Consider the following 22480-nt stretch of genomic DNA (forward strand, 5'->3'; position numbering starts at 1 on the left):
GGTGGAGATGGTAAGTCCCTTTGGGGGGACTCGGGCTCTTTCACTTTGTAAACTTATAACATGCACAAAAAAGATACATAACACAATAAAGTAAAGGGAAAAAGCCAAAAAGCATAACATGAGCACTTAAAGACACAAATATAATAATGATAATCGTCCAACATTTTGTAAAATGACTACCCCTAACCACCCCACCACCCACTAAATACATGCACCTACATCTTCCACAAAACCGAGGGACAACAACCGATTTCTTCTCTGTCGTGACAAGTTTGTTACATTTATGATAGCAAATTAACTTTAATAGAAATTTTAATATACAAACACCAAGAAAACATAAGAAGAGGAAACTGAAAATGCATCATATAAATGAGTTAATATCAGTTCTCTTTACGTTATGTCTGAGGGTCCAGGTTCTCTACTGAAGTATGGAGGATGATCATTGGACCAGTAACTCTTCATAGACTGACAGCAAGATACTACAGACTCTGGTCTCCGTCTGTTGTAGTGGGGTCTGCAAACACCAAGAGGTTTTTATTTTTATAGCTCGAATCTTTAAATTCTCTTCTTTTAAAGCCAATTCTGAAGCTATTAACACACAAACTACTGCTACTGTCAATAAAGATGATTCAAAAAGTATAATAGTCCTTTTAGATTGGCGACTCTGTATCTGATCGCAGCCGGTATGAACAGACTGACTGGATAACATGGATAACATCTCCATCTCCTCACTGAATAACTTCTTTAGCAAGTTTTGTCTCTATGCTTTTTTTAATAATAATAATAATAATAATAATAATAATAATAATAATAATAATAATTATTATTATTATTATCTGCTCTAGCTTTTTCAACACTAAAGGTGCTGATGTTATGCTCATTTTCAGGTTCATAATTGAATAAGAAGTTATATCAGAATAAGTTTACATTGTTTAATTTTCAAAAACACCATATTTTTGTTGTACTGCACATTGCTGCAGCTCCTCTTTTCACCCTGTATGTTGAGCTCTCTGTTTTAGCTACAGAGTGAGACATCTCACTTCTGTTCCATCTTTGTTGTGAGTCGCACATGCTCAGTAGCTAGGTAAGGACTACTAGCCAGTCAGAAGCAGAGTATGAGGGCATGCTCTGACAGTGGCTAGGAAAGGACTACTAGCCAGTCAGAAGCAGAGTATGAGGGTGTGCCCTGACAGTACCTAGGTAAGGACTACTAGCCAGTCAGAAGCAGAGTATGAGGGTGTGCCCTGACAGTACCTAGGTAAGGACTACTAGCCAGTCAGAAGCAGAGTATGAGGGTGTGCCCTGACAGTAGCTAGGTAAGGACTACTAGCCAGTCAGAAGCAGAGTATGAGGGCGTGCTCTGACAGTGGCTAGGAAAGGACTACTAGCCAGTCAGAAGCAGAGTATGAGGGTGTGCCCTGACAGTACCTAGGTAAGGACTACTAGCCAGTCAGAAGCAGAGTATGAGGGTGTGCCCTGACAGTAGCTAGGTAAGGACTACTAGCCAGTCAGAAGCAGAGTATGAGGGTGTGCCCTGACAGTACCTAGGTAAGGACTACTAGCCAGTCAGAAGCAGAGTATGAGGGCGTGACCTGACAGTAGCTAGGTAAGGAGATGTTGGAGATGGTAAGTCCCTTTGGAGGGGGGACTTTGGGCTTTTTCACTTTGTAAATTTATAACATGCACAAAAAAGATATATATATAACACAATAAAGTGAAGGGAAAAAGCCAAAAAAATACATAATATGAGCACTTTAATACACAAATATGATAATAATTATTGTCCAACAATTTGTAAAATTACTACCCCTGACCCCCTTTTTGTGAATGTACCCGTGTCAAACTTTCGTTTAAAAGCATATTTAGGACGGAAGCACCACTTTTAAAATTTACTGTATTCTTGTTTTTCGGTCAAATGTCCTTTTGAATGGCAGTGCTAGGGGCACTTTTATGCTAGCCTCAAAATATTTATTTTTCAAACACTAAGAAGGCTCAACACAACATGAGACTTTGCTCCAAGTATCACCAGAGGCTCTACATGAACTCAGCATTGAGAACTAGAGGTGGTACGGCTCACAAAACCCACGGTTCGGTTCGTATCACGGTTTTAGGGTTACGGTTTTCGGTTCTGTACGGTTCTTGTTATTTTTTCTTTTAATCTTTAACACTTCCTATCCTGGCCTTTCCTGGGACACACACACACACACACACTCCTGGGCTGGGACACACAGTCATACGGTTTGATAAAGTACTTTTTGGACTTATCATTGCATTTACAATAACAAGCGTAGCTGTCAGGTCATTCTGTACATCTGTTTTTTCCTGCATCCACCATGTGTGTGTGTGTGGGTGTTTGTGTGTGTGTGTGTGTGTGTGTGTGTGTGTGTGTGTGTGTGTGTGTGTGTGTGTGTGTGTGTGTGTGTGTGTGTGTGTGTGTGTGTGTGTGTGTGTGTGTGTGTGTGTGTGTGTGTGTGTGTGTGTGTGTGTGTGTGTGTGTGTGTGTGTGTGTGTGTGTGCGCGTGTCAGTTGCGGGGAGAACTGAGCAGCCCCGCCCGCTGCAGAGAGCCGACAGGATCTAAACTGCAGGCGCTACAGCGACTTTAGAGTGAAACACATTACAGTACATTGATGTTAAATGTCTACAGGTTGGCAGGACGGCCTGAAATGTTTTGCACGGTCTTTCGCTGTAAGTTTTGTTGGTAACTTGTCCACACCTCTTCTTTCGCGCAAAAAAGGGAAACACAGCTGTCTGAGGTCACGGGCACGAGGTAGAGCTGACGGGTTCGGGCAAAGATCTTCAGCTCTACCTCGTCGGGTTCGGTCTTAATTTCTATTATTTTACACGGGCTCGTGCCGGGCTCGGGCTTGCGCTTCGGGTTGCCATGGTAAATGTGCGGTCAGCTGATGCGTTTCGATTAGCGTGAAAATGGATCCTGAGGAGGTGAAACGGAGACTGGTCTCTGGAGGACTTAGCCGGTTTCTTTGTTCCAACTTCCAAGTGGCCTATAGCCTCCGTTATTCATGAATAAATGATGTTAAAACATGTAGAAATTACTCATCTTTTACGAAAGACAAAGGTGCTGTGTGCGTGCGGCGCAGTCTCTTTTTTCTTTCTCTCCCTTTTCCGCCGAGTGGTGCGTGTGCCCGCTCGCGGTGTGAAGCGCGTGTCCGCGCTATTCGCCGACACTCTTGACTGTTGATAGGCGGCCTTTTGTACAGTCGGGCTGTGAAAGGGTTCGGGCTTTTAAAAAGCTGTCAATCAAAATGTACTTGTCGGGCCGAACTCTGTCGGGCTCGGGCCTTTTCGGGCCATACTTTTAAGGCCTGATTACAGCTCTAGCACGAGGCTACATTGCGCATGCGTCGAACCGTGCGGCACACACACACACACACTCTGAACCGAGACAAGCAGACCGAGCGGTTCGTATGTGTTTTCATGAACCGTACCACCCCTATTGAGAACATTGGTTGTGTACCCAGAGTTTACTAAAAAGAAAGGTTTTAACAGGTTCCTCTTTTTGTTTTGTCGTTAGTGAAAAACAATATTGACCTTGTAGTTGAAAAAGGAGCCTCATATAACAATGACATTTCGTCATATGGAGTCTGTTCATTTGCATTCGGAGATCGACTCTTTTGGACTGGGAAATGGCGGATTGCGTAAACAACTGCTATCGTGAGTTGCTCAAAACCTTTTTTTTTAGTAAACTCTGGTTACACAACAATGTTGTCAACGCTTTTGTTAAGGTGTAGAGCCCCTGGTGATACTTGGAGCAAAGTCTCATGTTGTGTCGAGCCTTGTCAGTCTTTTATAAATAGCTATTTTGATGCGATCATAGTAGTGCCCCGAGCACTCCAATTCAAAAGGTCATTTGACCGAAAAAATATACAGTAAATCAAAAGTGGCGCTTCCGTCCTAATTATGCTTTTAAACGAAAATTTGACTTGTGTACATTCACAAAAAGACCCTAGGTTGCATTTTGGCGAGAGTTACAGTTTAAGACACGTATATGATAATAATAATAATTTTCCAACATTTTGTAAAATTGCTATGTTATTCATATTCACATTTAATTCTCAATAAAAAAAATTTAAAGCCAATTCTGAAGCTGTAAACAAACTTCTGCCAATATTTAGAAAGTTTAAAAGTTTATATTAATCGTTTAGATTAATTACAGTTTTTCTAGGTGACTGACAGCTGTCACAGATTCAAAGAGGAAGATCGAATAAATGATTTCTCCTCTCTGTCATAAAAATATTTGTTAAACTTAAGTTAGCAAATAAACTTTATTACACAAGGACAAAATCAACTGAAACATTAGCACAAAAAAATCTTGGCAGATGAAACTGAGTGAAATAAATGAGTTGGTATCAGTTCTCTTACTTTGTGTCTGAGGGTCCAGGTTCAGTACTGAAGTCTGGAGGAAGAATCCGATCCAAATCACTCATCTTCTGATCTGAAGTCAGTCTGAGAGGTAAAACAGCAACACTGACTGGGAGCTCACAACACAAGAATCACAAGAGTCATAAGCAAGTCCACACACACACACACAGACGCGCGCACATGCACACCTCTTTCTCTACCTTCAACAATTTTTTTATTAAATGACTTGTTGAAATATCAAGACTTGACCAAAACTGTCTCAAAGCTCAGAGAACAGTAAACGTGTTGTTACAGTTCTGTTTGAATTCAGTCTGTAATGAAAATCTTCCTTTTATCTAGTCACACACACACACACACACACACACACACACACACACACACACACACACACACACACACACACACACACTCCTGCCTCAGCCTTCAGTTTCCTCCTCCTCCTCTCTTCTGGTCTCACTAAATGGAGTCTCACCTGACTCTACTCTTCCTGTTTGTGTGTGTGTGTGTGTGTGTGTGTGTGTGTGTGTGTGTGTGTGTGTGTGTGTGTGAGTCTCGGCTCATTGTTGATGTAACAGCTCCACCTGCTGTCCAAAGTAACAAACTACCAGCTGAAGGCTGACTTCACCATGAAAAAAAAAATGAAAAATTGGATATTTGAACCCATTTTTCTGTTTTTCCGAATGTCCGTTTGTGCTCAGAATATTGAACTGATGAGCGTTACACGGACCGTTAGGCACCACATTTTTCTCATCCCTGACAGATGCTGCTCGGTGTTCAACAACACCTACTTTGAGCCATTTACGTCAGATTTTGTAACCTGTGTATGTCCGACTATCATACTACATGTCTACATATCTACATGTTCCGTTTTTCAGAGCTAATTGGGTGGGACAGTATAAATATATAAATATATAAATAAGGACCATGTCTATAGGACAGGACATGTTCTACTGGTTGGACAATATAAAATATATAAATAAGGACCATGTCTACAGAACAGGACATGTTCTACTGGTTGGACAGTATAAAATATATAAATAAGGACCATGTCTACAGAACAGGACATGTTCTACTGGTTGGACAGTATAAAATATATAAATAAGGACCATGTCTACAGAACAGGACATGTTCTACTGGTTGGACAGCATCAAATATATAAATAAGGACCATGTCTACAGGACAGGACATGTTCTACTGGTTGGACAGTATAAAATATATAAATAAGGACCATGTCTACAGAACAGGACATGTTCTACTGGTTGGACAGCATCAAATATATAAATAAGGATCCATGTCTACAGAACAGGACATGTTCTACTGGTTGGACAGTATAAAATATATAAATAAGGACCATGTCTACAGAACAGGACATGTTCTACTGGTTGGACAGTATAAAATATATAAATAAGGACCATGTCTACAGAACAGGACATGTTCTACTGGTTGGACAGCATCAAATATATAAATAAGGACCATGTCTACAGAACAGGACATGTTCTACTGGTTGGACAGTATAAAATATATAAATAAGGACCATGTCTACAGAACAGGACATGTTCTACTGGTTGGACAGCATCAAATATATAAATAAGGACCATGTCTACAGGACAGAACATGTTCTACTGGTTGGACAGCATCAAATATATAAATAAGGACCATGTCTACAGAACAGGACATGTTCTACTGGTTGGACAGTATAAAATATATAAATAAGGACCATGTCTACAGAACAGGACATGTTCTACTGGTTGGACAGTATAAAATATATAAATAATGACCATGTATACAGAACAGGACATGTTCTACTGGTTGGACAGTATAAAATATATAAATAATGACCATGTATACAGAACAGGACATGTTCTACTGGTTGGACAGTATAAAATATATAAATAAGGACCATGTCTACAGAACAGGACATGTTCTACTGGTTGGACAGTATAAAATATATAAATAAGGACCATGTCTACAGAACAGGACATGTTCTACTGGTTGGACAGTATAAAATATATAAATAAATAAGGACCATGTCTACAGAACAGGACATGTTCTACTGGTTGGACAGCATCAAATATATAAATAAGGACCATGTCTACAGAACAGGACATGTTCTACTGGTTGGACAGTATAAAATATATAAATAAGGACCATGTCTACAGAACAGGACATGTTCTACTGGTTGGACAGCATCAAATATATAAATAAGGACCATGTCTACAGGACAGGACATGTTCTACTGGTTGGACAGCATCAAATATATAAATAAGGACCATGTCTACAGGACAGGACATGTTCTACTGGTTGGACAGCATCAAATATATAAATAAGGACCATGTCTACAGAACAGGACATGTTCTACTGGTTGGACAGTATAAAATATATAAATAAGGACCATGTCTACAGAACAGGACATGTTCTACTGGTTGGACAGTATAAAATATATAAATAAGGACCATGTCTACAGAACAGGACATGTTCTACTGGTTGGACCGGCCAATGAAATATGATCATTACAGCGTTTCAAGCTCTAAATCAAACACAACTAAACCACACAGCCAACGGACGGGACGCAGCACTCCACATAATAAACTAAATATTGTGCATACTTATTGCGACACTTTCAATATATTGTGATAATGATATTGAGTTTATTTATCTTGCACAACTAACAGTAAAACAAGTTTAATAAAAAGCAGAACTCCTGATAAGTGTCTGTGGGCTGTTTGTGTCTCTGTCCGTGATGTCGACGTTCTTTCCCTGATTCAGTCTGGTTTCTTCATATGTAGATGCAGCGTAACATTCACAACACAGAGACACTGATCCATAGAGGACCATCACACCAGCTCACAGTTACATATTCATTGATTTAGTTAGAGAATAAGAGAGCTGTGAAAGAGAAGTTGTTCTAAATTGACTTTTCTGGATAAATAAAGGTTATAAAAAACATTGGGCCTCATTCACCAATATCTTCCTAAGTTTTCTCTTAAATATGTTCTTAAGAAGGTTTCTAAGAAAAGTCTACGTCGGATTCATGACGTGTTCTTAAACAGCAGATTTGTTCGCATCTGTGTTCTTAGGATTAAGGAGTCCCACGTCTTCCTAACTGAAAGCGCGTGCCAGTTGTTCCTAATTAGCATAAGAAAACGCCCGCAAATTCCCATATAAGGACATGAGACTTCCTGTGCACCTCCTGGGAGACAGGTTTTCTGAGATTGTCGGAGCCGCGGTGGAAGTTCAAATAACAAGAGACATATTTACTTTAGTAAAAGTATAAGGTGTCCACTACTACAAACAAGGCCTGGCTTTTAAAAAAAGTTCCTATCCTAACCAGCATAAAACGGAAATATGTTGTTAGAACCGGAATGCGGTTGGTTTTATTCATGGATGTATTTTATTTTCTTTAACCATGCAAGTAAGCAAATAAAGTGTGAAGCAGCGCAAATGTGGAGATGTGAAGAGGTCCAACCAAATAAATAAGATATGAACACAGCCTGGCGGAGGAGTAAACGACGCTGTGGAGAGAAATAGATATAGCAACTTTGATTTAAAAACGGGAATAATAAAAACAAACGTTTTCATTTTCACTTTTACCGGAGGCTGTATTACCGAGGGTTAGCGGCGCTGCGCCCGGGCTCTGGAGCACCGGAGCCGGCTTGGATCAGCGGTGCCCCATATATACAGTATCTATGGCAACCCATATATACAGTATCTATGGCAACCCATATATACAGTATCTACGGCAACCCATATATACAGTATCTACGGCAACCCATATATACAGTATCTATGGCAACCCATATATACAGTATCTATGGCAACCAAACTTCACTGGTGAGACAAACGTGTGACGGTCAAGGGGGTAAGCTTCGCTTCAGAACTCGAGCCATCATGGCGCCATTTTGTTGCTAACTGGCCATCACCTCCTGTTAGCATTCCGCTGACCGCCATTTCTTTTTTACTTGACTGCGAATAACTTTACATCTGAAGCGTTTAAAGACTCTATTTGTCCGTTGTTTAGTTCCAAAGAAACACGACAATGTATAAAAGGCTCCATTACCTTGTAGCTCACGTTATGGCTCCGTAGCAGACGCTTTTATAAAAATAAGCTAACGATTGTGTCATAACCACGAGACTTACTGTCACACAGTAGAGGAATTACCGTATAGTACAGGAGAAGCTCGCAGGCAGTTTCGACTTACATGAGATGTTTAGGTTTAATTACTAATGTTAACTAGCATGTTAGTGATCAATAATTAGCCTGTGCCCATGTTATCTCCTTACATACACCTACAGTCTCCGTATCTGTAAGATTGGGAATGATTGAGATTTCTCTCGGCACAGCTACCAGAAGACTTACAACTTTCAGACACGTTGCTCACGTCACATTCTCTCAGTTGGAGGCTGCGCAGTAAAGCTGGCCATCACCGGAAAAGTGCTTCTAATAGCCTTCACTGGTCTCCGTCCAGAGCAACGGGGTCTATTGGTCCATTATATACTGTCTATGGTGACGGGGTGGGGGAACTGATCAGAAAATGTAACGGAACAGTGTATAAATGTAATGGAGTAGAAAGTATAGATAATTTCTGCAAAATGTAACAAAGTAAAAGTTAAAAGTAGGCTATGCACTATTGATTCTACTTAAGTAAACTACAGATACGTGAAAAATGTACTTAAGTACAGTTACGAAGAATTTGTACTTTGTTACATTCTACCACTGCATTTTGGCCCTATAAATAGCGATCAACCACCAAATAACGCAGGATTTAATCAGTTTAATTGCTGATGTAAATTGCAGTGTTAGTGTTTTTTTGCATAATATGATTTTGTTTTCAACAAATGATCAGAAATACATTACAGTACAATACTATCATTGTAAACGACCGTAGAATTAAATAAAATGCAGTAAGCAATCATTTGGAGCAAATTGTCATCAATCAAATGTGCGTAAGAGTGCTTTTCAGTGTTCGTAGATTTTGGTCTTAGCTAAGAACAAATCCAAGTTAAGAAAACATTAGTGAATGCCAGAATCTTCGTAAAAAGTGCGTAAGAAGGGTTTAAGAACACATTTCTTCGTAAGAACGGTTGGTGAATGAGGCCCAATGAGTAGACTAACAAGCTCCATGTGGGTGAGAAAGTGACTAATCACAAGAGAGCCAGTGCTTCCCTTGGTTTCTGCCCAAAAGTTGTCAAAACTCAGTTTCATTAGCACAGCAGAAATCCTCTCTGAAAGCATAGTGACCAGTGAGAGGGTGGATTTCCCTCCAGTGCTCCCAAAGCAGACACTCTCATGTGTGTGTTATCTGCTCCGTATCCTTGCTGCTTAGTTTGATACATGCAGGAGCCATTCTTCACCTCTCCCTAGGTCTTGTCTGTTGCTCACAGTCACTGTACAACTTGATTTTTTAATTGCTGCGTGAAGACTAATATCTGCGCATGTGAAATAATATTATTTGCTTGCAGGACCATAACCCTGACACCATGCTCAGATTATGCTGCCATTTAAAGTGGCATGCATGAAAAAAGGTTTTCTTCACTAATTCTACGCAACACTTAATGAGTAACATGATACACACATTGTCATTTTGCAAGTGAAGTATTTAGTACACTTTATTGTGGGGTGAGCATATTGTTAGTACTACTGTGAAGTCCATCCACACATCGGATGCAGTTTAGCCAGTTATGACTAATGGATCTTTGACAGACAAGTCACTGCTAAAATCATTGTAGCCGAGATACTGCCATGAAAGGAAATGTTTTTTTTTTTGTGCATTCCAAAATGTTGCTTCTTGTAAAGTTAAATTAGAGGCAAAATGAGGCTTGTAGGATGTAACTGGATTTTTGAAGGTTTGGTGAAAATATGAGCTTTATGCTCCGTCCTCCTCTTCCTTCAAAGTCAAAGTCAGTCTGAGAGGTAAACCAGGAACACTGACTGGGAGCTCACAACATGCAAATTACAGGCAAGACCGCAACACACACACACACACACACACACACACACACACACACACACACACACACACACACACACACACACACACACACACACACACACACACACACACACAGGAATGAGTGAATGACGTCACTCCCGCTCCATTTACAACTGTTTTTATCATTGTGGGGTTAATAACTAAGCCAGGTTAGCCATCGTTAGCAATAACAGTTTATAACTCGGCTCAGATATCTGAGATCAGGGGTTATGTTTCAGACTTTGACCTCGGAAAATTTGAATTGCGAGTGTAAAATGTAACGTTCTAACTGTATATTACATTAAAAACATCAAGAACTCCGTCAGTTATCTTTAAATCTGTTTTCTGGGTCTACAGCAGGTTTAATGTGTATTATTATATATTAATTATTCAGCCAATCAACTCTTTGTGTCCAGATGAATCAAACTGTTGAGTTCATTCTAACATTTCTTTCCTCTCCAGTCCACAAGGAGAAAACAGACTCAGAGACTTTGAGAGTAAAATAATAAATGTTGGATTACCTCTCACCCTGCCTCAGCCTTCAGTTTCCTCCTCCTCCTCTCTTCTGGTCTCACTAAATGGAGTGTCACCTGACTCTACTCTTCCTCTTCTCACTGTAAGGTTCTGCAGCTACAGGTGTGGTAGTGTACCTTGATCTGCTCCTCCCCCTCTTCATTTACAGGAAATCAACTGAGTTTTTCTAAGAGTGTGTGTGTTGTGTGTTGGAGACTCGGCTTCACCATCTGGCCTTTCCTCTAAATTCCTGCCACTGGAAGTTACACTGACGAGGAATCTACCTCGGTGGTTGGTACATACATACTGTACACAAACATATATATTAAACATTATTATGAAATGTATGACCGGGTCCCCCGGGAGATACTGTGGGAGGTGCTGCGGGAGTATGGGGTGAGGGGGTCTCTTCTCAGGGCCATCCAATCTCTGTACAACCAAAGCGAGAGCTGTGTCCGGGTTCTCGGTAGTAAGTCGGACTCGTTTCAGGTGAGGGTTGGCCTCCGCCAGGGCTGCGCTTTGTCACCAATCCTGTTTGTAGTATTTATGGACAGGATATCGAGGCGTGGTCGGGGTGGGGAGGGGTTGCAGTTTGGTGGGCTGGGGATCTCATCGCTGCTCTTTGCAGATGATGTGGTCCTGATGGCATCATCGGCCTGCGACCTTCAGCACTCACTGGATCGGTTCGCAACCGAGTGTGAAGCGGTTGGGATGAGGATCAGCACCTCTAAATCTGAGGCCATGGTTCTCAGCAGGAAACCGATGGAATGCCTTCTCCAGGTAGGGAATGAGTCCTTACCCCAAGTGAAGGAGTTCAAGTATCTTGGGGTTGTGTTCGCGAGTGAGGGACAATGGAGCGGGAGATTGGTCGGAGAATCGGGCGCAGCGGGTGCGGTATTGCATTCAATCTATCGCACCGTTGTGACGAAAAAGAGAGCTTAGCCAGAAGGCAAAGCTCTCGATCTACCGTCAGTTTTCGTTCCTACCCTCACCTATGGTCATGAAGGCTGGGTCATGACCGAAAGAACGAGATCCAGGGTACAAGCGGCTGAAATGGGTTTCCTCAGGAGGGTGGCTGGCGTCTCCCTTAGAGATAGGGTGAGAAGCTCACTCATCCGTGAGGAGCTCGGGAGTAGAGCCGCTGCTCCTTTGCGTCGAAAGGAGCCAGTTGAGGTGGTTCGGGCATCTGGTAAGGATGCCCCTGGGCGCCCCCCTAGGGAGGTGTTCCAGGCACGTCCAGCTGGGAGGAGGCCTCGGGAAGACCCAGGACTAGGTGGAGGGATTATATCTCCAACCTGGCCTGGGAACGCCGATCCCCAGTCGGAGCTGGTTAATGTTGCTCGGGAAAGGGAAGTTTGGGGTCCCCTGTTGGAGTTGCTCCCCCGCGACCCGACACCGGATAAGCGGACGAAGATGGATGGATGGATGGATGGATGGATGGATTATGAAATAAACAATAAATACAGAAACAAATATAAACTAAATAGTTGTTTAACACGGGAGGAAAGAGGCTGAATGGCTGAGTGCATGATGGGTAAAACATAATATAGTCTATGTGCAGCAGGCAGATGAATAGTGATGATGTGTATAGTGAACATGATTAGGAGTTTATCTTAAAATATATATTCTTAGCTCTGTGACTCCAATGTTCAGAACATGAGAGGCAACAACTGAGGCTGGACTTGGAGAAAAAGTCCTGATTCATTAAGTTCTAGGGCTGAAACCAAACATTATTTTATTATTCATTCATCTATGTGTAACAGGCTGTATATAGGATATGTTAAATTACTATAATATGTTTAAAATGTGATTAACACACTTTATGGTTAAACAGACTCAGTGACGCAGTGGAAGAAGTACTCCAAACTATTAATACTACACGGTGAAAATACGCAGTCCATCGTCCTGATTCAGTCTGGTTTCTTCATATGTAGATGCAGCGTAACATACACAACACAGAGACACTGATCCATAGAGGACCATCACACCAGCTCACAGTTACATATTCATTGATTTAGTTAGAGAATAAAAGAGCTGAGTCATGTTGTCTCCACATCAGTCCTGTCAGTGAATAGACCGACCGACACTAACTGCTGCAGACAGCTTTCTGATCTTCAACACAAGAGTCCTTAACACTTCCTCAGGAAATAAGAAGTGAAGTAGAAACATTATATTTAACTTTACAGAGCCAGAAACTAACCCTGAAGAGATGAAAGACAGACTTGGTGTTAAAGTATCAAACAGCAACTTACAGTTTCTTCAAACAGTCCAAAGAGTTGACAGAGAACAACTCAGGTGAGTTGGTTTTTTCTGATGAGTCACAGCTCCACCTGTCAGGAAGCAGATTTTCACAATAAGAGCTTGGTTTCATCTCTCTGTGTAACTGTGGTTGTTGTCAGTGTCTGTTCTTCCTTTGTCCCGTGAATGCAACACAAGAAACTTTCAACACGTTGAGTTCCAACATGTATAAAATGTGATGAACAAACTTTATCGTTAAACAGACTCAGTGATGCAGTGGAAGAAGTACTCCAAACTATTAATACTACACGGTGAAAATAAACAGGGAGAGGCAAAGAGAAGTTGTTCTCATTGACTTACCGGGATAAATAAAGGTTATAAAAAAATGAGTAGACTAACGAGCTCCATGTGGGTGAGAAAGTTACTAATCACAAAAGGGCCAGTGCCAAAAGTTGTCCAAACTCAGTTTCATTAGCACAGCAGAAATCCACTCTGAAAGCATAGTGACCAGTGAGAGTGTATTTCCCTCCAGTGCTCCCAAAGCAGACACTCTCATGTGTGTGTTATCTGCTCCGTATCCTTGCTGCTTAGTTTGATACATGCAGGAGCCATTCTTCACCTCTCCCTAGGTCTTGTTTGTTGCTCGCAGTCACTGTACAACTTGATTTTTTAATTGCTGCGTGAAGACTAATATCTGCGCATGTGAAATAATATTATTTGCTTGCAGGACCATAACCCTGACGCCATGCTCAGATTATGCTGCCATTTAAAGTGGCATGCAAGAAAAAAGGTTGTCTTCACTAATTATACGCAACACTTAATGAGTAACATGATACACAAATTGTCATTTTGCAAGTGAAGTATTTAGTACACTTTATTGTGGGGTGAGCATATTGTTAGTACTACTGTGAAGTCCATCCACACATCGGATGCAGTTTAGCCAGTTATGACTAATGGAGCTTTGACAGACAAGTTACTGCTAAAATCATTGTAGCCGAATACTGCCATGAAAGGAAATAGAAATATACCTATTGTTGTGTTTGCTTTTTGTTTGCATTCTAAAATGTTGCTTCTTGTAAAGTTAAATTAGAGGCAGAATGAGGCTTGTAGGATGTAACTGGATTAATAAAAAAAGAAGGTTTGGGTGCCCAGATAGCTCAGTTGGTAGAGAGGGCACCCATATATAGAGGTTTACTCCTCGACGCAGCGGGCCAGGGTTCGACTCTGACCTGCTGCCCTTTGCTGCATGTCATTCCCTCTCTCTCCCCTCTCATGTCTTCATCTGTCCTGTCACATTAAAGGCCTAAAATGCCCCAAAAAATATTCTTAAAAAAAAAAAAAAAAAATCTACTAAGGTTTTGGGAAAATATGAGCTTAATTTACAGACTATGGTCCGTCTTCCTCTTCCTCCAAAGTCAGTCAGTCTGAGAGGTAAAACAGGAACACTGACTGGGAGCTCACAACATTCAGAGGAAACAAGTTTGAACAAGAGTCACATGCAAGACCGCACACACACACACACACACACACACACACACACACACACACACACACACACACACACACACACACACACACACACACACACACACACACACACACACACACACACACACACACACACACACACACACACACACACACACACACACACACACACACACACACACACACACACACACACACACACACACACACAGTATACAGTTAAGTAAAACCATCCACAACTTGGTCAGTTATCTTTAAATCTGTTTTCTGGGTCTACAGCAGGTTTAATGTGTATTATTATATATTTATTATTCAGCCAATCAGCTCTTTGTGTCCAGATGAATCAAACTGTTGAGTTCATTCTAACATTTCTTTCCTCTCCAGTCCACAGGGAGAAAACAGACTCAGAGACTTTGACAGTAAAATAATAAATGTTGGATTACCTCTCACCCTGCCTCAGCCTTCAGTTTCCTCTTCCTGTTCTCTTCACACTTCTGTTAACTGTTGTGTGGTTTGTGTTGTATATTCTTCATATTCCTGCTGAATACAAATTGCGCTTTGGGACAAAGAATGAACTGAACTGAAATGGAGTCTCAACTTCCTGTTCTCATGTACCAGATCTGCTCCTCCCCCTCTTCATTTACAGGAAATCAGCTGAGTTTATCTAAAAGTGTGTGTACGTGTGTGTGTGTGTGTGTGTGTGTGTGTGTGTGTGTGTGTGTGTGTGTGTGTGTTGTTGATGTAACAGCACCACCTGCTGTCCAAAGTAACAAACTACCAGCTGAAGGCTGACTTCACCATCTGGCCTTTCCTCTAAATTCCTGCCACTGGAAGTTACACTGACGAGGAATCTACCTCGGTGGTTGGGGCATACATAGTGTACACAAACACATATATTAAACATTATTATGAAATAAACAATGAATACAGAAACAAATATTAACTAAATAGATGTTTAACATGAGAGAAAAGAGTCTGAATGGTTGAGTGCATGATGGGTAAAACATAATCTATGTGCAGCAGGCAGATGAATAGTGATGATGTGTATAGTGAACATGATTAGGAGTTTATCTTAAAATATATATTCTTAGCTCTGTGACTCCAATGTTCAGAACATGAGAGGCAACAACTGAGGCTGGACTTGGAGAAAAAGTCCTGATTCATTAAGTTCTAGGGCTGTAACTAACCATTATTTTATTTCTAAGGATTATTTTCTAGAGTGATCCATTAACCGTTTGGTCTATAAGATGTCAGAAAATATGAGAAAATGTCCATCAGGTGAAGTCTGTAAATGTCTTGATTTGTCTGAAACTCAAAGATATTTAGATTAACACAGTGGTGTAGTCTACGTGATACACAGGTATACCCAGTATACCCACTAAGAAAGCTCCAGGATTTCCATATACCCAGTTAAAAATGCCCAATGACACGCAACAACATACTTTCAACTATAATTTTGATATATTTTTAATTGTCATCTGTGTTTTTCTTCTTCAAATAGGCTAAATAAAGTTTTTTCCACCGTAAATTGGTGCATAAAAGTGTCAGAATACAGTAAATTAAGTCTTTGATGCTCAAAACTTCCCTGGGGGAGGACACCCAGACCCCTACTACGATATGCCCCCCCTCCCCCAAAGGAAGATTCTGTCCAATATATGTATATACAGTACAGTATAGCCACTACAATAGACCAGTGTTCCCCAAGGGGTACTTTGGAGGACTGCAGGGGGACACCAAGTTTTTGTCACTTTTTATCACTATTTTCGCCCTTTTCCTTCCTTCATTCCTTTTTTGTACTTTCTTCTTTTTTTCTCTAAGTTTGTTGAAGTTTTCGCTTTTTTTCAAAAAATAATTCTGCCTTTTACAAGGTTTTTGTCACTTTTTCAAAGTTAGTCTTCCTTCCTTTTTTGCAAGTCTTTCTCTAGTTTTTCTCGCTGGCTCACTCCGGATTTCCACTGAATGCAGAACGGCTGCAGACCGGCTCCGCTGCTCCGCCGTCCGTCAGTACCCACCAGGTCCGGATTCGTTGCAGCCATGACCACTGACTGTATATATGTATATTGAAGTGATACTGACCACTGACTGTATATATGTATATTGAAGTGATACTGACCACTGACTGTATATATGTATATTGAAGCGATCCTGGCGTTAAAGACCAGCTGATCGCTGCCTGATTCTTTGAAATGAATGGCCACATTGCATTGTGGGATAGGCCTATCGGCTTTGAATGCTTCCTGCTCGGATCATATCGTAATGTTCTATATTACAGCAAATACTGTAATATTTCACCGGTAATAAGACCAAAATAATATTATTAAAGTAAAGAAATGAATACAATGATAACATCTAAATAAATGTTGATAGATGTAGCATTATAGTTTAAAAAATATAAATCAACAAAAAAAGCAATCCAGCTTCCCTGGCCGAAATATACCGAAATAATAACATAAAAAGAAATACATATAAACCATGATACTATCTCGTGAATAATGTTGATTAAAACAGCGGTTATTGGGCTAAAAATACCAATAACTGTCACAGATTTCGAGTTAATGGGCGGGGGCGTGTTTTTTTTTTCGTCGATATCCGACGGTGAGGGAATAACATGAATGTCTATCTGACGGACCCCCCTCGTCGAAAAATAACGTCAAGGGTACCCCTATTTCGTTGAAACTTGACGCCAGGGTCCTTGACCATGCGTCATACATTTGACGAGTAGGGAGTGAGACTGTGTTGCCCAACGAGATCTCACGAGGACCTCACGAGATCTCGCGAATTCACGTAGAATAGAACCACAAAACCAACAACAGTTAGTTTCCATCCAGAGGAGTAGAGGGAAACGGCTCTGTGCTGTGTTTTCAAGGTGTAGTGCAGGGAAATATGATCCGCCGTGAGCACGGTGTATTTTATTTTGAAAATTAACCAGATATTTTATTTTGTTTCTGTGCTCGACTTCCTGTGCCGCATAATCTGCCATGTGCTGAATTGCTGCGGAGCTCTCCAGCGCTCGGCAACAATAGAAGCTCTACGATCTGCTGTGGAGGGCGGCGGACCACGGAGTTGGGGCGCAGTCGTTCTGCAGTCAGTGGAAATACACACTATACTGGCCTCACTGAGTGTAGAGCTACTGAGTTATCCAGCAAGTTTACAACCACCAGGCTAGGACCAACAAAGGACGGTGATGCAAGAAATCTTCATTCCTTTTCTCCTTTCCTTTATTTATGCCGTAAAAGGGCATTGCCTTCGTGTGGGTAAGAAATAACTATTAAGCAAGTGAAAAAGCCAACTTGTCCCGAGACAGCAAAACCGAACAACCTTTCACGTTGACTTCTCGTGTGTCTGCCCGATAAACAGGAAGTAAGCGGTTAACTCACCCAAACGTAGCCTACATTTCAATACTAGTTATGACCAATAGATGGCGCTCTACAAATGATAAGTGAACGCTGTGTACAAGAACAGACATGAAATCTAGGTCTGCTCAGAGCATGACACACACATTGTACACACAATACACACAAATACACACACTGACTTTAATGGAAACCATAATTACTCCAACTGGGGTCAGTTTCTGATACTGTTTTTCACCAATTCTTGACTTACTTCCTCCTTTCTACCGACTTTTTCCAAGTTTTTATGTTTTTTTAAAACGTATTTATTGCCTTTTTCATCAGTATTTAAATGTTTTCATAGGGCTGTCAAAATTAACGCTAATTTTTTGCGTTAATTTTGCGTTAAGTTTTTAATATTTAACTCGTTAAAAAAAATTAACGAAATGAACGCAGCTGTGTTTGTTTACTTCATGTGGCGGCTGAGAAACGTGTCGCCTACATAACAGCAGGCGGCGCTACTCTGTATTGTTGCCCAAGTAATGAAAACCGCAGCTGATTGGACAAACAGCGTCACATGGGTTTGTTTTCTCCGGATATTGAGAGCCAGACTGTCATGGCGGCCGCTCAGAATACGATCTCATATTGTACTAAAATAGTTCACTGAAACATGTTTCTGAAAACATTTTAAGCGAGAAATAGGCCGTGCAGTTGCTGAATCTGTCTTCATTTCAGCTCAACAAAGGTCAGTTTAAAGATTTCCGTCCAGATTTTGAGAGACTCTAGTCACCTCATCCTGCTCACCATTTCCAGGTGAGTCCCGACTGCCCTGCCGCCGACTGAACTCTCGGCTCGTTGGAGATGAACTGAACTCTCGGCTCGTTGGAGATGAACTGAACTCTCGGCTCGTTGGAGATGAACTGAACTCTCGGCTCGTTGGAGATGAACTGAACTCTCGGCTCGTTGGAGATGAACTGCTCCTCGCCTGTAAAGTAGACGAGAGCAGGCGACAGCAGACAGTTTCTAGCCATTTCCAGCAACCTTCAGCAGGACTAAATAAGCCAAATTGTTGCTGCTGTTGTTCTGAAAGATATTAAACATTCTGAACTTAAAACCTTTCATTCTTCATATTTGCAAAGTTAAGTGATTTAGCATTTAAATATCCATTATTACAAGCTTCAGTCTCAATTTAAAAAAGCGATTAATCGCGATTAATTACAGCAAATTGTGCAATTAATTAGTTAATTTTTTTTTTTATCGATTGACAGCCTTAGTTTTTCAGTTGCAAGGCTGTTGTTTGGTAAATCAGGGGGTACACTGCACCACTGATTTAATATGATATAAACAGAGAAAAGCAGCAAATGTCCATATTTCCATATTTTTTTCTCTCTTCTCCAGACTCTTATTGTGAAAGCGAGGCTGCCGCTCTTCTCCAGACTCTTATTGTGAAAAGAGTCTGCTGCTCTTAGTCTGCTGCTCTTCTCCAGACTCTTATTGTGAAAGCGAGTCTGACGCTCTTCTCCAGACTCTTATTGTGAAAGTGAGTCTGCTGCTCTTCTCCAGACTCTTATTGTGAAAGCGAGTCTGCTGCTCTTCTCTCCTCCAGACTCTTATTGTGAAAGTGAGTCTGCTGCTCTTCTCCAGACTCTTATTGTGAAAGCGAGTCTGCCGCTCTTCTCCAGACTCTTATTGTGAAAGCGAGTCTGCCTCTTCTTCTCTTAGACTCTTATTGCTCCAGACTTATTGAAAAACGAGGCCGGAAGTGTTGTAGTATCTTGACCCTGACAGGTGGGAAGATGTCTTCTTCTTTCAGAGAGGTGAAACGCCGTTTTTCGGCTTTTGTCCGTTGGTTTCACGTCACAGCTGCGGAGGAATCACCCGTGGGAGGACGGCGCTTGTCACGCGCACAGACAGGTACCGTTGCTATGGTTACTGTGTTGCTGTGTGTAGCTACAGCCAGGGGCGCCGTATAGGGGGGAAAAGTTAGGACAATTCCAAGGGCCCATGACTGACAGGGGCCCCAAAAAATAGGTAAAAACTAATATAAAATTATTAAACATCATCATTCAGTATATATTTTCAAATATAATAGTAAAATTGATGATCTCTTTGTTTTTTACTTGTTTTTGGCAGTAAAAGTTAAATATCCCCAGTGACCAAAAAGTAAACATCCATATTGACCGACCACCCCCCTGTATCTGCATGAAATGGTTTGGTCCTGCCTTAGCGCACTCAGTGACGGTGTTTAGTTGCAGTCAGTAGATGCGCCAGAACTACAGTGACCACAATGTTGCCAAGTAACGTTAAATCAAAATCAGGTTTTCAAAAAGGAAAGAGAGAAAATAGAGAGAGGAAAAGACAAAGGAAGAAAGGTGGGTAGTAGTCTGTGAGTGGTATTAACCTGTCCATAGTGAAATAAGCTAGCTAGCTACAGACTAGTGCTAGCCTACATTTAATCACCATTTAATCAGTGCAGGGAAACGTTTAGCAAGATATTCATATTAAATCCTTGTCCCTGCCCCTTTTAGCAGACTTAACAACAGATTGGTCAGCAGCAGCCCAGTCTCCCCCTAACTGAGCCCCTCCCTGTCCCAGTGAAGAAGGTGAGCAACATTGTGTTCAATGACATTAGCCAGTTAGCATCACTGCAGGGAGTCTGTGGGGATTTCTCTGTCTCTCTTGATCTTTTCACCATTACAAAAAAAGAAAATTAAATATTTGTTAATGACAAAAATTCAAACACATTAATAACAATTATTTTATCACATGATCATTATGAAATAAAATAAAAAAATAAAATAAAAAACCTACTGTCTGTACTGGATGCTGGACAGTTGGAAACAGTGAGTAGCTTACCTGAGCCTGCATGTAAGATACAGACAATATTAAATAATCCAGTTTGATCGTTCATTTAGATTGAATTATGGAATGACATCTATAGATACAGACTTTATTATTACCATCATGATGGGCAATTTATTTGAGAAGCTTGCACACACACACACACACACACACACACACACACACAAAAACAAAAAAAATCTATCGATTCAATGTATGTAATCAAGTGGTGGTGATACAGAACAAGGTAATTTGGGTCAATGTTCTGTAATGTTAGTGCTATTTATTAGTATATGGCAATCTTGCATCAAATAGTGAACTACATACTAGACTTGCAGGCAGGGGTTAAATTGGGCGGGGCTCTGGGGCTCAGCCCCAGCACATAAGCCTACTGTGTCCGGATGTGCCTGCTTGCAGTCTAAATATGTCACAAAAATATGATGAAAGTGATACTTTTGAAAACATGATATTTCTGACAATAAATGAAAGATGTTTGAAAATGGCATGTCTATTTGTCTCGCGGAGCTGAGATGACAACAATCAGAACATGGCAACAACCTGCCCAGAACTGCAGACAATTCACCACCGCTGGATCAACTACACAACGCCAAAAGGGTCTCCGTCGGTAGGATTAACAGATAAAAAGTCCTTCTCCTAAAGCTAAAAACCCCGTTAGTGTCCCTTTAGTGTCTCCGTGGGTAGGATTAACAGATAAAAGTCCTTCTCCTAAAGCTAAAAACCCCGTTAGTGTCCCTTTAGTGTCTCCGTCGGTAGGACTAACAGATAAAAGTCCTTCTCCTAAAGCTAAAAACCCGTTAGTGTCCCTTTAGTGTCTCCGTCGGTAGGATTAACAGATAAAAAGTCCTTCTCCTAAAGCTAAAAACCCCGTTAGTGTCCCTTTAGTGTCTCCGCCGGTAGGACTAACAGATAAAAGTCCTTCTCCTAAAGCTAAAAACCCCGTTAGTGTCCCTTTAGTGTCTCCGTCGGTAGGATTAACAGATAAAAGTCCTTCTCCTAAAGCTAAAACCCCGTTAGTGTCCCTTTAGTGTCTCCGTCGGTAGGATTAACAGATAAAGTCCTTCTCCTAAAGCTAAAACCCCTCACAGCGGTGGAAACCCGGTGCTCGGGAGCTCCACCGCCGCCACGAGTTCATGTCGCTGACCAAGCCGTGGAACCGGTCCTCGCTGTCGCATCTCCTCCAGCGGCTCGCATCCGAGCATCGGAGAGCCTCATTTGGTGCCGTGTGTGTGTGTGTGTGTGTTTGTGTGTGTGTGTGTATTGTAGTAGTAAAGAGAAATGGGAGAAGGAAGTTTGTGTGAAGTGGACCTGGTGACCACTGACCCAAATCTTCTCAGCTGTTGCTACTGTCTCTGTCTCTTCATGTAGCACATTATGTTTGGCACATTGTATGGGCACTTCTTATATCATAACAAGGTAATATAATATGTAATCAAGTGATGACTGATTAACAGTAATGTAAATGCTAAATGTCCTAATACCTGTTGATACTACAACAATGCAGAGTATAGGCTCTTAACCTTGCAGTTTTGCACATATCATGTAAGACCCAATTTCTCCATTTCTTTGCACAAAGCTCTCCAGAAAGTGCCATTTAACGGTTTATTTTAAATTTTTATCCCGGTGCATACCCCCGACCCCCTAGAGAGCCCTCCACATAACTAATTACAATTTAATCCCTGCTTACATGCATGTACAAA

At 41.2% G+C, this 22480-nt stretch overlaps 3 protein-coding genes across 5 annotated transcripts in view; 2 read left to right on the forward strand and 1 right to left on the reverse strand.

Annotated features, from left to right (window-relative positions):
- Positions 1–22480, reverse strand: part of LOC114548890 (uncharacterized) — a 590132-nt gene that overhangs the window by 430427 nt on the left and 137225 nt on the right. Inside the window, 1 exon segment of the mRNA XM_028568901.1 lies at positions 395–514. Within this exon segment, the coding sequence (XP_028424702.1) occupies positions 395–514 (120 nt within the window).
- The window catches only part of LOC114548895 (NACHT, LRR and PYD domains-containing protein 3-like), an 802603-nt gene that overhangs the window by 315412 nt on the left and 464711 nt on the right, over positions 1–22480 (forward strand). The gene's annotated exons all lie outside the window — the stretch shown is intronic.
- LOC114548893 (NACHT, LRR and PYD domains-containing protein 12-like) overlaps positions 1–22480 on the forward strand; it is a 594283-nt gene that overhangs the window by 67301 nt on the left and 504502 nt on the right. The gene's annotated exons all lie outside the window — the stretch shown is intronic.

The sequence above is a fragment of the Perca flavescens genome, chromosome 22, assembly GCF_004354835.1.
Source record: "Perca flavescens isolate YP-PL-M2 chromosome 22, PFLA_1.0, whole genome shotgun sequence".
In the NCBI taxonomy this organism is placed as follows: domain Eukaryota; kingdom Metazoa; phylum Chordata; class Actinopteri; order Perciformes; family Percidae; genus Perca; species Perca flavescens.